This window comes from Geotrypetes seraphini, chromosome 10, assembly GCF_902459505.1.
Source record: "Geotrypetes seraphini chromosome 10, aGeoSer1.1, whole genome shotgun sequence".
Lineage (NCBI taxonomy): Eukaryota > Metazoa > Chordata > Amphibia > Gymnophiona > Dermophiidae > Geotrypetes > Geotrypetes seraphini.
Genome location: NC_047093.1, coordinates 126,312,447 through 126,325,689, shown reverse-complemented (window position 1 = coordinate 126,325,689; position 13,243 = coordinate 126,312,447). Strand labels below are relative to the sequence as shown.

The 13,243-nt window shown below is 40.7% G+C and overlaps 1 protein-coding gene across 2 annotated transcripts in view; it reads left to right on the top strand.

The window, feature by feature from the left end:
- HMCN1 (hemicentin 1) overlaps positions 1–13,243 on the top strand; it is a 461,110-nt gene that overhangs the window by 302,493 nt on the left and 145,374 nt on the right. For both annotated transcript variants that reach the window (XM_033960229.1, XM_033960228.1), the window contains exons 56-62: positions 971–1,158; positions 2,029–2,125; positions 4,891–5,052; positions 7,620–7,733; positions 7,849–8,051; positions 11,308–11,389; positions 11,502–11,633. In XM_033960229.1, the coding sequence (XP_033816120.1) occupies positions 971–1,158; positions 2,029–2,125; positions 4,891–5,052; positions 7,620–7,733; positions 7,849–8,051; positions 11,308–11,389; positions 11,502–11,633 (978 nt within the window). The remainder of the gene's footprint in view (positions 1–970; positions 1,159–2,028; positions 2,126–4,890; positions 5,053–7,619; positions 7,734–7,848; positions 8,052–11,307; positions 11,390–11,501; positions 11,634–13,243) is intronic.

Here is a 13,243-nt window from a genome sequence, read left to right as displayed (position 1 = left end):
CTTTTAGTTGTGCCTAGAGCTGGCCTATTTCTTGGACGCCTCCAAAATAGGTTCTGCTCAGTGTGATTCATTAAACAGCACCCAATTGTACTTGAATCGCGCTGAACAGTGCCTAATTAGGCGCTAACTTTTGGGCGCTTCTTATAAAATTTGCCCTTAAGTCTATTCCCTTCATTATCTTGAATGTTTCGATCATGTCCCCTCTCAGTCTCCTCTTTTCAAACCAGCTCCATTAACTGCTCTTACCACATCCTCTGGCAACGCGTTCCAGAGCTTAACTATTTTCTGAGTGAAAAAAAATATTTCCTCCTGTAACTTCATCAAGTGTCCCCTAGCCTTTGTAAATCTTGATGCAGTAAAAAATCGATCCACTTGTACCCATTCTACTCCACTCATGATTTTGTAGGCTTCAATCATATCACCCCTCAGCTGCCTCTTTTCCAAGATGAAGAGCCCTAACCGTTTTAAACTTTCCTCATGCGAGAGGAGTTCGTCCCCTTTATCATCTTGGTCGCTCTTCTTTGAACTTTTTTGAGTGCCGCTATATCTTTTTTGAGATAAGGAGACCAGAACTGAACGCAGTGCTCAAGGTGAGATCGCACCATTGAGCACCAGAAATGTAGACCAGGCTTTTCAAGGCCTACATTTCCGGTGCCTACCTTTGATATGAATTACTTTATGGCACCTTTATGGCACCACTTCCAATGTTAGCCACAGCGGTGTTAAGCGCTGGTAAGTGCCTTTAAAAGTCTTTTATGTCTTCTATTAAATGGCATTTTGGACTTAACTTAGGCGCTGGTAGAGCACCTACTGGTGCCTAAGTTATGGTGCCATTTAGAGAATATGGGCCAAAGTGCATAGGATAGAAGATGAATGAGAGTTTTGATGAAATCTTTTGTTCAAGTGGTCTTTTCATATTCCTAAAAGAAGATGATGCACTGTCTTCTTGATGATGACTTTGTCTTCCCAGTGCCACCTTCTGTCAAGGGAGCAGATGCCGATTTTCCTGAAGATGTCGTCGTGCTGGTTAACAGGAGCATGGTGATGGAGTGTCTGGTGAGCGGGAATCCTCCTCCCCAAATCTCCTGGTATAAAGATGGCCAGCTCCTAGCCGAAGACACCCGACACAAATTCCTATCCAGTGGGAGAACTTTACAGGTAAGCACAGTAATTTAGGCAAGTTTGGCCCTTAGTTTGAATTTTAGAATTTCTTTCATGAATGAGCATGAGGCATATTTCCCTATTTTTTGGTGTAAGGACAGGTGAAAAACCAACTTGGTTTTCTTGTACTCATGTGTCGTTTTATTTTATTAAACCAATAAAAACTTTTTGAACTGAAAAAACCCACCATCCAAAAATGTCAAATGAAAAAAACTTTATGACAACCTAATAGCCTCCAAAGCAGCTAAGTTGGACAAACAACTCACCACTCTGTTATCTTCATCCACAGATTACAAAACCTTCAAGAAAGAAATTAAAACCATACTCTTCAAAAAACACAACAATCCCAACCCAACATCCAACACTCTATAAACCCTTAGTACTCTCTAATTTTTCTAGTTACCAAACATTATCTAAAACCCATAATTCTCCCTTAAAATTTTATCTCATCGTTTAATCTATTACTTCAAGTTGAAATGTAATTCTTGTTTTAGTTTGGATGTAATCCGCCTTGAACCGCAATGTAATGTAATGTAAAAAAGAAGGGACGCTATCAAGGTGGGCTACAATTAAGATGTGTTATTTTACCATTAACCTCAGTTATTATTCTCTAGGTGTCATTGTACAAAAGAGGACAAGTGTTTAAATAGCAGGAGTCAGTGGTATAATAACAACTTTTAACAGTCGCTCACGTTGATAACTACACCCTCTTTGGGGGAAGCTTGAGGATTAGCGTGATGCATCACTTCTTTAGGAGCATGGGAATTCTTTAACGAGCAAATATGATATGGCTTACAGAATGCTTACTTTTGATATGTTGGCATATTTATTTTATATAAAAGAACGCTTGTATTTCACTTCTTCTAGATTCTAAATTCTCAAATAACTGATACGGGCAGATATGGCTGCGTTGCCGAGAATGTAGCTGGAAGCACCCAAAAATACTTCAACTTTAATGTTCATGGTAAGATTTGGAAGTTCATGGGGAATTTTTGCAGGCAATATGTAATATTGAGAAATTCCCGCAGAACATGTTACAATCCTGTTTAGAGGGCAAGAGCATTTCACAGGAGATGCACAACATTCGGACAAACTTCTACAGGGTAATAATAGACGACATAACCATTTTCTAGTCAGATGCAAGACTTGGAAAGCTTTTTACTAAAGTGCATTAAGAAACTGATTTGGTAAATAGCATATGCTAACATCACAGCCCCCTCACCCTCACTAATTCCAGAATTGACTACATGGTGTGAAATTGGGTGGTGAATGGGCCTTGCAGGAGAAAGCACCGATCAGTTAATGCCAGCTCAATACGTGGCCTTAACTGCATCTGCGTCCAGCACTGGTCGCCATACATGAAGAAGGACACGGTACTACTCAAAAGAGTCCAGAGAAGAGCGACTAAGATGGTTAAGGGGCTGGAGGAGTTGCCATACAGTGAGAGGTTAGAGAAACTGGTCCTCTTCTCCCTTGAAAAGAGGAGACTGAGAGGGGACATGATCAAAACATTCAAGATAAGGACTTAGTAGATAAAGACAGGTTGTTCACCCTATCCAAGGTAGAGAGAATGAGAGGGCACTCTTTAAAGTTAAAAGAGGATAGTAAGGAAGCTCTTCTTCACTCAGAGAGTGGTAGAAAACTGGAACACTCTTCCAGAGGCTGTTATAGAGGAAAACACCCTCCAGGGATTCAAGACAAAGTTAGACAAGTTCCTGCTGAACCAGAACATACACAGGTAGGGTTGATCTCAGTTAGGGCAATGGTCTTTGACCTAAGGGCCATCACGGGAGCGGACTGCTGGGCACGATGGACCACCGGTCTGACCCAGCAGCAGCAATTCTTATGTTCTTATGTAACCTACAGTAAACGGGTCATTTTGTGAACCTTTGTTGTCCAAAAGATGCCTTTTATAAAATTAGTTCATACCTAAAAGTATGTGTGGGATTGATACACTTCCTTTCTATAGTTACAAAGTGGTTACGTATTAAATACATATTAAATATGGCAAAGGAGGGTTAAGTGACTTACCCAGAGTCACAAGGAGTTGAAGTGATAACTGAACCCAGTTCCCTAGTGATTAGATTAGTGCACTAATCAACAGGCTACTCCTCCACTCCTAGGCCTGTTGAGCAAAGGAGTTAGGGCAGAGCTGTGATTAATGCACATATTTTATAAAATGTGCTTATATGTGCATTTCTTTATATCTCATCTAATCAAATCTGGGATTTCTGAGTCGCACTATGTCCAAACAGATTCAAGGTGACTTACACTTTGAAATGATGAAAATATAAATGAATGCATTGCAAACATAATTTTAGAAGGAGAAAAGTATACTTGTAAATATGCTTTCTCTTAATCGAGCAGAATGGGGTAAATTCTGTAGATGGCCCTTTGTGTTGCAGGGGTGTATGCCCAACTTTGAGACATAAGAACATAAGCAGTGCCTCCGCCGGGTCAGACCATAGGTCCATCTCGCCCAGCAGTCCGCTCCCGCGGCGGCCCAAAACAGGTCAAGACCTGTCTGAATCATCAGAAGGGGCTCCCTTGCCACCTTGGTTTCCCATTTAAGTCCTGCCTTCCTATCGAAGTCCTAGCCCTCCGGTCTTGCACATGCACGACCAGGTTAGTTTATACTCATTACCTGACTAACTTCCTATACTTGTGTTACATCCCAGCTCCTCCCTCAGTATCCCACGATCCCTTTATCCCTCAGGAATCCATCCAATCCCTGTTTGAATCCTTGTACCGTATTCTGCCTGATCACTTCCTCCGGTAGCGCATTCCAAGTGTCCACGACCCTTTGGGTGAAAAAAAACTTCCTTGCATTCGTTTTGAACCTATCTCCCTTCAGTTTCTCCGAGTGCCCCCTCGTACCTGTTGTCCCCTTCAGCCTGAAGAATCTGTCCCTATCCACCCTCTCTATGCCCCTCATGATCTTGAAGGTCTCTATCATATCATATCATATCATATCATAGACGTCTGAGGTCCTCTCATGGAGCCTCACTGTATGTACCCTCATCGAAAGAAATTGTATGATGTGATACCCACCAGCGACCTTTCTCAGGAGTGACCCCCCCACTCTGGAATTTACTTCCAGAGAGGCTACGTCTAACTCAGGAAGCAGGTGAAAGCCTGGTTCTTCATCCAAGCCTTTAATATACCCTCTAACTAAATCAGTTCCTTCTTGCGTTTTAACAACGTTGTGTGATCAGCAAGTTTAATTATCCCACTAGTTATTCCCATCTCTAAATCTCCAGGCTTTACAATTACTGCACATTAATTTTATCAAGTAATGTGCAGTGACAGCAAATTGTTAGTGCAACTCAGTAAGAGGACCCCCGTAAACAGTAACAAGGTTACGTCATCCAATCCAAGGTCCTATCCAGCTCAGTTAATTACCTCACTTTTCTAAATTCTTTATCTAATTACAGATATCAGTACTTCTGAATACATTAGCTCTATCATCTCGCTATCAAGTTGCCAGGAAGCACTTCCAAGCTTACTGACATCTCTTTGAACCCTGCAATTAGTCCAGATCCTGGGTTTTTCCCAGTTTCTAGCCAGCCCGTTTGTAAATCTTCCACCTGCTAACCCTAATTTGAGGTCATCTTAAGCTCTTTTGCTGTGACATTCAGAAATATTCTTCCTTCATGTACTTGGACAGACATTTTGACACTGCATTTGTTGTAGCCAATTCACATGCGCGGATGTGTTTTTTTTCCGCAGTACCTCCGAGTATTATGGGCACCAATCCGGAGAATTTGACTGTTGTGGTGAATAACTTCATTTCCTTGACTTGTGAGGTCACTGGCTTCCCACCTCCTGCTCTCAGCTGGCTCAGGAATGGAAAACCCATCAGTTTAAATCCTCATGCTCTCATTGTGCCTGGTGAGTATTTTGTTGTTCCATAAACTAGAAAACAAAGATATGGTTCAATATTTTATGTAGCCTGTCCACCAATGACACTGAAGTTTAATTCCTGTGCACTTACTGGTTGAGCAGATATTCCGATGAACTGTAATAATGAAAATATATATGATAAATCTTTAGTAAAAGTCTGTGATAGGCATGTGTGTTTGATATCATTAATTACCTCACACCAAAAGCAATCGGTAGATTCTCTTTGTTTTCTTGTCTTAATTTTGATGTTGAAGCATTAATGTTTTTGGTGTGTTTAAAAGTCCTTCCCATTATAATAAATTCACTATATATACACACATATGAAATGCAAAGTGTCACTGTTGTGATGTTTGACACTCAAAACTATTGTACCCTGACATATCAAAAACTTGCTTGGATAAATCCACTTCCTTAATACCTGGAGGAGAGCCTATTCAGTTGATAATTGGTGGAACTTAACCAGGAAGGAGTGGCTTTTGCCCAGTTAAGCCCTGCTGCCCGGCCCCCTCCCTTGTATTCAGTGGCAATTTAAATACTGCTCAAAATCAGGTTTTACTGCTTTGGCACTGTCTGGATAGTAGGAGCAGACTAGAGGGAAGGAACACCAGAAGAAATGCAATGTTGTGGACCTTGATGGAAAAAAGAGGCAGAGCCTTGAATCAATAATAACATGTTCTTCCTCTGATCCGAGGCTCAGCCTCTTTTTTCCATCTGGGCCCACTACACTTCATTTCTGCCTGGGCAGTACCGAGGTAGAGCACAGGCGGAGCTGAAAGTTATCTGGTCATCACCACCAATATTCAGCACCAGTATCTGAGCACTGGAACCACATAAATAGCTGCCTAGTTAGCTTCCAGATATTAGAACTCAATATTGGCCAGACCCAGACATTCAGTAGTCCTTTTACTTATCTTTATAGTGTGACTAGTGGTTCTTCCATTTCACAGCTTGCCCTTGCCACCTTTAACCCTTTCCTATGCTGTGGCATTTGGGTTATTGGTCTGAGCACATCATATTTTTTTAAAAAATTACTTTTTTAAAATATTCTTTATTCATTTTAAAATCTTACAACAAGTGTACAGGAATATGTCACTAATATCTACAATATAACACTTGAAATTCTTTCACATATAATCATAGAAACATAAAAATCATATCCCAACCCCCACCCACCCTTCTTCAATTATTGTAATCAATCATATCATAAATACATTATAAACATATAACTTAGTAAGATTTCCAGAACAACCCCCCACCCCCCTATGTGTACATATATCTATCTAAGGAAAGTGATGTTTACTCATTACAATATCTTTCCAATAGCCCCCAGATCTTTATAAAATTATTATAATTCCCTTTCTCCAAAGCAATTGCTCTTTCTATGTTAAAAATATGGCATAGCGAATTCCACCAAAATGTATAATTAAGATTAGTATAATTTTTCCAGTTATTGGTAATATGCTGAATGGCAATCCCTGTCATGATTAATAAAAGTTTGTTATTATGTGCTGACAATTGACTTTTTTTCCTCATAGACATACCAAACAGAATAGTATCATAGGATAATGCAACATGGTTTTCTAATAGACAATTTACTTGAGTCCAAATTGAATTCCAAAAACATTCTAATACAGGGACAATAATAATTACTTAGAATAATAATAATAATTAATTAGAATTACTGTACTCTACAACAAAAAAAGAAAGCACAACCCCACGTGTGGAAATATAAGACAAAAAGAGTGGGGAAGGGACACCACACATCAGCCGCAGAGACAATAAATTTATTGCAAACATATAAATAATAAAAGCATATGCATAAAAATAACTAAAACATAAGGCAAGCTTCACAGAGAGTCTTTAAATCCTTTCTGTACTGGACCCCAATACGGTCCATGTTTCGGCTTGAAAAAACCTTCCTCAGGGGTACGTAGATAAAATCCAGTAGATGGCACCAGTGTACTTGTGAAAAACCAAAAAAGGAATACTCTCGATCCAATATTAAAAGCTTGCGTGTTGCCTGGGTCAAAAAAATGCTGCGAGCTACCAAATCATGTCGCTGCCAGAAAAACTAAATTAAACTAAAACTTAGTTTAATAGGGCTGCGTAATCAACCAAGAGGAGCTCGACTCGGTGTACAATAATATAAAAACATAATACATAAATTTGACAAGAAAAAGTAGACTGAAATAGTTAATTTCCAAAATATTTAGCAAGCAAAAAAGTTTTCAGAACTTTCCGGAATAAAGCAAAAGAACCTAAACTTCTTAATGTAAGCGGTAAAGCATTCCAGAATTCAATTTCCAAAATGTTTAGCAAGCAGAAAAATTTTCAGAACTTTCCGGAATAAAACAAAAGAACGTAAACTTCTTATTGTAAGCGGTAAAGCATTCCAGAATTTGGTGAATTTAAAAGCAAAAGGATAACAAAATCTCTTAAAGGTTCTGTTTTTACCACTGAGAGAGACACGCATTGAGGAGAATTGGGTTGGTTAGAATTACCCTCTGGGTATATAGAAAGTCTAGCCATTATTGTTTTCTTTTTCTGTGCTTCAGGCGGACGGACCCTACAGATTCCTCGAGTGAAGGTGTCAGATGGTGGGGAATATGCTTGCATTGCCATTAACCAAGCTGGTGAAAACACTAAAAAGATCTTCCTTACTGTCTACGGTTTGTTTCCTTCATACAATATTGAAAACCAAATCAACAGTGATGCTTGATGTTGTTTTTCCTGCAATTCATTCTCAGCACAAAATCCAATAATTCTCTTCATCTCTGCCACCAGTGCCTCCCAGCATTAAAGACCGTGCCGGTGAGTCTCTGGCAGTGGTAACCGCCCGATTAGGAACTCTCGTGACATTAGAGTGCGAGTCCAATGCCGTGCCAGCTCCGGTCATCACCTGGTACAAGAATGGCCGTCCAGTCACTGAGACAGCTAACATTCAGGTCTTGGTGGATGGGCAAATGCTGCAGATAAAGAGCGCAGAGGTACCGTAAATGCTCTCCCTCCATTAACAGATACCCTGATTTTCTAGTGCAATACAATAATAAAGAAAACACGGTCAGTTTGCAAATTCGGAGAAATAAAAACTAGTACATTTTTATTGGACTAAAAGTACTGTAGATTTCTGAGTGGTTTTCAAGAGCTTCACCAGTTAACATAATGGGCCTGTGGCAGTCCGAGTTTTCCTGGAACCCTGTGCAGATATGGTTATAAAGCACAATGAACAATCTCTTATTTTTTTTCCCTGATCCTCTTCATTCATAGGCTCAGGGAAGGCAAAACAATCTCTGAAGTATTAATTCAGTTCCACGCTTCAGTCTTCATTTATCACAGGACTCTACTCAGTCCCAACAGTATATGAGTTTGGCTTACCATAGCCTAGCAGAGACCAGTCATCCCCTTGATATTCTCATTTACTTTTCAGTTCTTTCCAGGGCTCCTTCTTAGCCAACAGCTAAGAAAGGTGGAAGTCTCTCTCTCTCTCCCTCGGGAACCTGTCTTGAATAACTCTGAGCTAGGCATATCTTTGTCCCTGCCTGAGTCCCACCTTCTTACTCAGCAGGGCTGTATTCCTACCAGAATGCAAAGCTCGGTGCATACTGAACAGGTAGTACACAAATTCATGTACCAGGGGTATAACTGCAGCTTCAGTGAGGAAAAACCCCTGAATCTCTCACCGGGCCCAGCCAGTGACAGGGTCAGCCAGTGACAATCAGCATTTTCCTGACCTCTGTCAGTGTTAAATCCAGAAATTCAATGTGAAGCCATGGCCAGGCTCTGGGATTGAATTTCTGGATATAAAGAGCCAGCTAACACATAGCAGGTTAAGTGACATATTCGTCACGTAACCTGTTATGAAGAACCGCGTAAACATAGGATGGCGTTTTATTGGCACTTAAGCAGCTAAGTACTGACCACTTCAGGAAAGCCCACAATAAAACGGATTTTTTTTCTTGAATGTTAGCCCGATATTTTTAGAGGCACTTTTTGAGTAAGTGCCACTGAAAATGCACAGTTTGCCCTGGACAGACAATTACATTTAAATTGTTTTCGAATATCAGGCCATATGTGTCAAAATGAGCCTTGATATACTGGTAATTATCGGTTGCCTTGAAGTAGTGGTGCCAATTTTCTGGGTTGTCGAAAAGTATTAAGCATGTTAACAATGGAAGCAAGTGTAGGGAATAGTGCATTGGGCCTACCCACACTCTACTTTATCCTTATTGTTGATGACTATAATCTCTTTAAAAGAACACTAAAATTTATCAAGCACTTGAACCACTAAGCTGGTAAAACATTTTTAAATTATCTATTTTGTTGAATTTCATGAGTATCCAATTGAAGATGTTAATAAGATGTACGTACCTCCTGCCAGAAGTAATAAATGGGAGACTGATGCTTCTCTGTTTTCCTTATGCAATTATGGGTTGGATGGATCTTTGTGTACTGTGGGATTACCCTTTTATTAAAGGTTTGTGGCATGAAATTTGAGATTCTCCTTTTAATATTGTGAAGCTAGACATTATGGGCCCAATTCTATAAATGACACCCAACTCAGGCACCTAGGAAAATGGCACCTACCGAATATCGTTCAAAGTTAGGTGCTATTTATAGAATCGTGCCAGTAGGTATCAAAAACTTAGGTGCCGGTATATTAGGCCAGAGTTTTCTTAGTCTAATATGCCTGTGCCTAACACAACCTACACCCAAACTCTGCCCCTAACCATGCCTACTTTTTGGGTAGGCGCATGAACCTACCAAATTAGGTGCCTACCAGAAAATTAAATTTTTTAAATTTGTTTTTAACAGCGCCAATTGAACCATTTAAAAACATAAAGTTAGGTGCCTTGATCAGCTAGGCACACCAGTGTAGGCACTTTTTATAGAATCAGGACCAACAGTAGTAAAGTCAATATTTTCTTGGGAGAAAATATATACTGTATTTTTCGCTCCATAAGACGCACCTCAACATAAGACACCCCCCCAGATTTAGAGGAAGAAAATAAGAAAAATAACATTCTGAACCAAATTGTGCACCCTGCCTCCCTCACTTCCTGCCAGGCTTTGCACCCTGTCCCCCCTCCTTGCTAGGCTCTGTACTCTGTCCCCCCTCCCTTCCAGGCTCTGCATCCTGTCCCCCCTTCCCTGCCAGGCTTTGCACCCTATGACCCCTTCCCTGACCTGTAACCTACCACCCCCCTCACCTCTGGTGGTCTAGTGGTAGGCTGGGACAGGAGGGATCCGTTCCAGCCAACTAATAATTTTTTCCTCCCCCCCTCGCCCCGCAGTACCTTTTTAAGCGCCCTCTAAGCCTAGTGGTCCAGCGGTGTATGGGCCGGCAGGAGCGCTGCTGTCTGCACTGCTGCCTGGGCCCGCCCCGCTTTCAGAATGGCTGCAGTCAGTTCTTGCGAGTCCCGTGAGAACTGATGCAGTCATTCTGAAAGCGGGGCGGGCCCAGACAGCATTCTCCTTCTGTCCCATACACCCCTGAACCTCCAGGCTTAAGGGGCGCTTTAAAAGGTACTGCAGGGCGGTGGGTGTTTTGAAAAGGTACTGAGGGGGGGGGGGGTTGTCATCTTTACTCCATAAGACTTTTTGGGATGGAAAAAATGTGTCTTATGGACCGAAAAATACGGTAGGTTATACTCCTAGGGGACTGAAGTGGTTAATTCAGTGTCTTGTATTAGTGTCAAGACTTGTGCTAACAAGAAATTGGAAAATGGAAACATCTCTATCTTGGCACGACTATTTGATGATATACTGTGTACTGGAGGCTACTCTGGAAAGAAACATAGCTGCTTTCGTTCCAGGTGTTTACGCTCCAAACATTTAGACCGATCTGGTAGCATCTAAGTGCTGCAGTGTTGCATAAAATGGGACCCTATGCTAAATTCACTTAATGGTAGCCTACATTGATACATTCCCACTTAGGGGTGAAGTTATCAAAATGGGCTACTGATAAATCAGATTATTTTACCACAAGTCAGGTCATTTTAACACATGGTCCTTATAGGACATGTTTTATGATCCCAATTGCTGCTAGGCGGCACCAACATGGATTGGATGAATTCTTGCCCACCTTATGCGATTTCACCAGGGTCCATACTACCCTGTGCATGAGGAAAAATGAAGATTGTGACCTTGATGAGAGAAATAAATAAAAACGTAAATGATTAGGTCACTTCAATGAAGTAAATATCAAAGGCATTATTTAAGAAACGTGTGATGTTTGTGTTTGAGGTCTCTGACACAGGTCAGTATGTGTGCAAAGCGACCAACATTGCTGGGGAAGACGACAAGAACTTTCATCTTCATGTTCATGGTGAGTGCTAGCTTCTGTTCACGTACACAGATGAAAAATGCTATGCTGACAGGTAACAATGTGAAACGTTCAATAAAAATCTCCTCATGCTATGTGAACGATGTGTTTCTAGTGCCACCAAGTATTGAAGGACCTGTAGAAGAATCCATCACTGAGATTATCAGCAATCCTGTTACCTTTGCGTGTGATGCCACTGGGATTCCTCCACCAACCCTAACTTGGCAAAAAAATGGACAGCCGATTGGTAATGTACTTGAGTGGCCTGGGTTTGTTTCATTTTTGGGGTACAGATTCTTGAGGCAAGTGGTACCATGGCCTGCTAGTGAACACACCTAATCCATCACGTAGAGGGAAATTCTATAAACACCTACCGGCACCTAAGTTAATTAGGAAACCCCATTTGAAACGGCAAACAATGTCAAATTTAAAGCGCCTACCAGTGTCTAAACAAAAGGTCCTTTAAACTCTTGTGAACCACACTAAACTCTTAAACACTTGGCTAAAGCACAAGTTGATATATCCAAAATGGATGTAGTGGAGAAGTTCTAAGGATCTCAAGCGCTCACAGCTATAAGCCTGATGTATTTTTCAAGCTAATAACAGGACCGATGATAGCTCACCCTGTGGTTATTGCCAGGTCAGATTTTCAGGATATCCACGATGACTATGCATGAAAGAAATTAGCAAATATACACATCGAGTTTATGCATAGTCATTATGGGTATCCTGAAAACCTGACTGGCACGGGGGTACTCCAGGATCGAGTTGAGAAACACTGCCACAAAGCACCTTCGTAGATACGATTCACGGCAAAGATAGGAGCCAGAAATGTAAGCCTTGAAAACTCTGGACTACATTTCTGGCGCCTATCGTTCCCAGAGGCGCAGTTCTCCAAACAGCGCTGTTGTGTGACTGGCATGCGATTGACGGCCACCGATATCAGCACCGTTTAGAGAATCCAGGCTTTAGAGACACATATTGGGTCCAATAGTCCAAAACAGCAGAGGGTTCAATATTCAAAAGCATTTATCCAGGTGGAAGATACCATCCAGATGGTACTGCTGAATATCTTTATTGATTGACATGGCACTATCCATAAGGGACTGGATTCAGTAAATGGCACCCAAAAATCGGTACGAGGAAGAGCTGCACTAAACTAATATTCTATAAAGGGTGCTCTTCACAGAGTGTCATTTATAATTAGCACTTAGAGGGGATTCCCTAACCGACTTTTGGCATCAGTATTTGCACCTGCTTAAATGCTGGTGCCTAGTTTTGGAATATTGTTACTAACTGGAGATTTAACAACGATGGGGAGGTGAACAAAAGAAATACAAATGTGCAAACTTGCTATGTATTATATTGTAAAGGGGGCATCAATGAATGCTAAAGAAAGGTCAAAGGGCTTAACTTAAGTAATTGTCCAGATAATTCACTCACACACCATCATTCGTTCCCAAGTGGTAAACATAACACTACAGAGTAAAGAAACATTTGTAAAATTATTATTATTTTTTAAAACTTTTTTTCTATTATAAATATGCAAATATACATATATGTAAATATACAAACGATAACTCAAACATGAAACAGACTAGTTGTACATATCACAGTTAATAAACGGAGAGATAATATTACTTATAAGCCAATACAACTAGTGTCTCATGCCAACCAAATGCAGCAGGGCCAGTACATGTAATTTCAACTGAGAGTAAAGCATAGAAGAGAGTTCCCCAATGAGCATCATACTTGACATTTCAAGCCACTTAATTAACTGACAAGAAGTGACTCTCTCTATATTTTATAAATATTACATTGAGATAATATGTGTCAACGGTCCACAAGTCACAATAA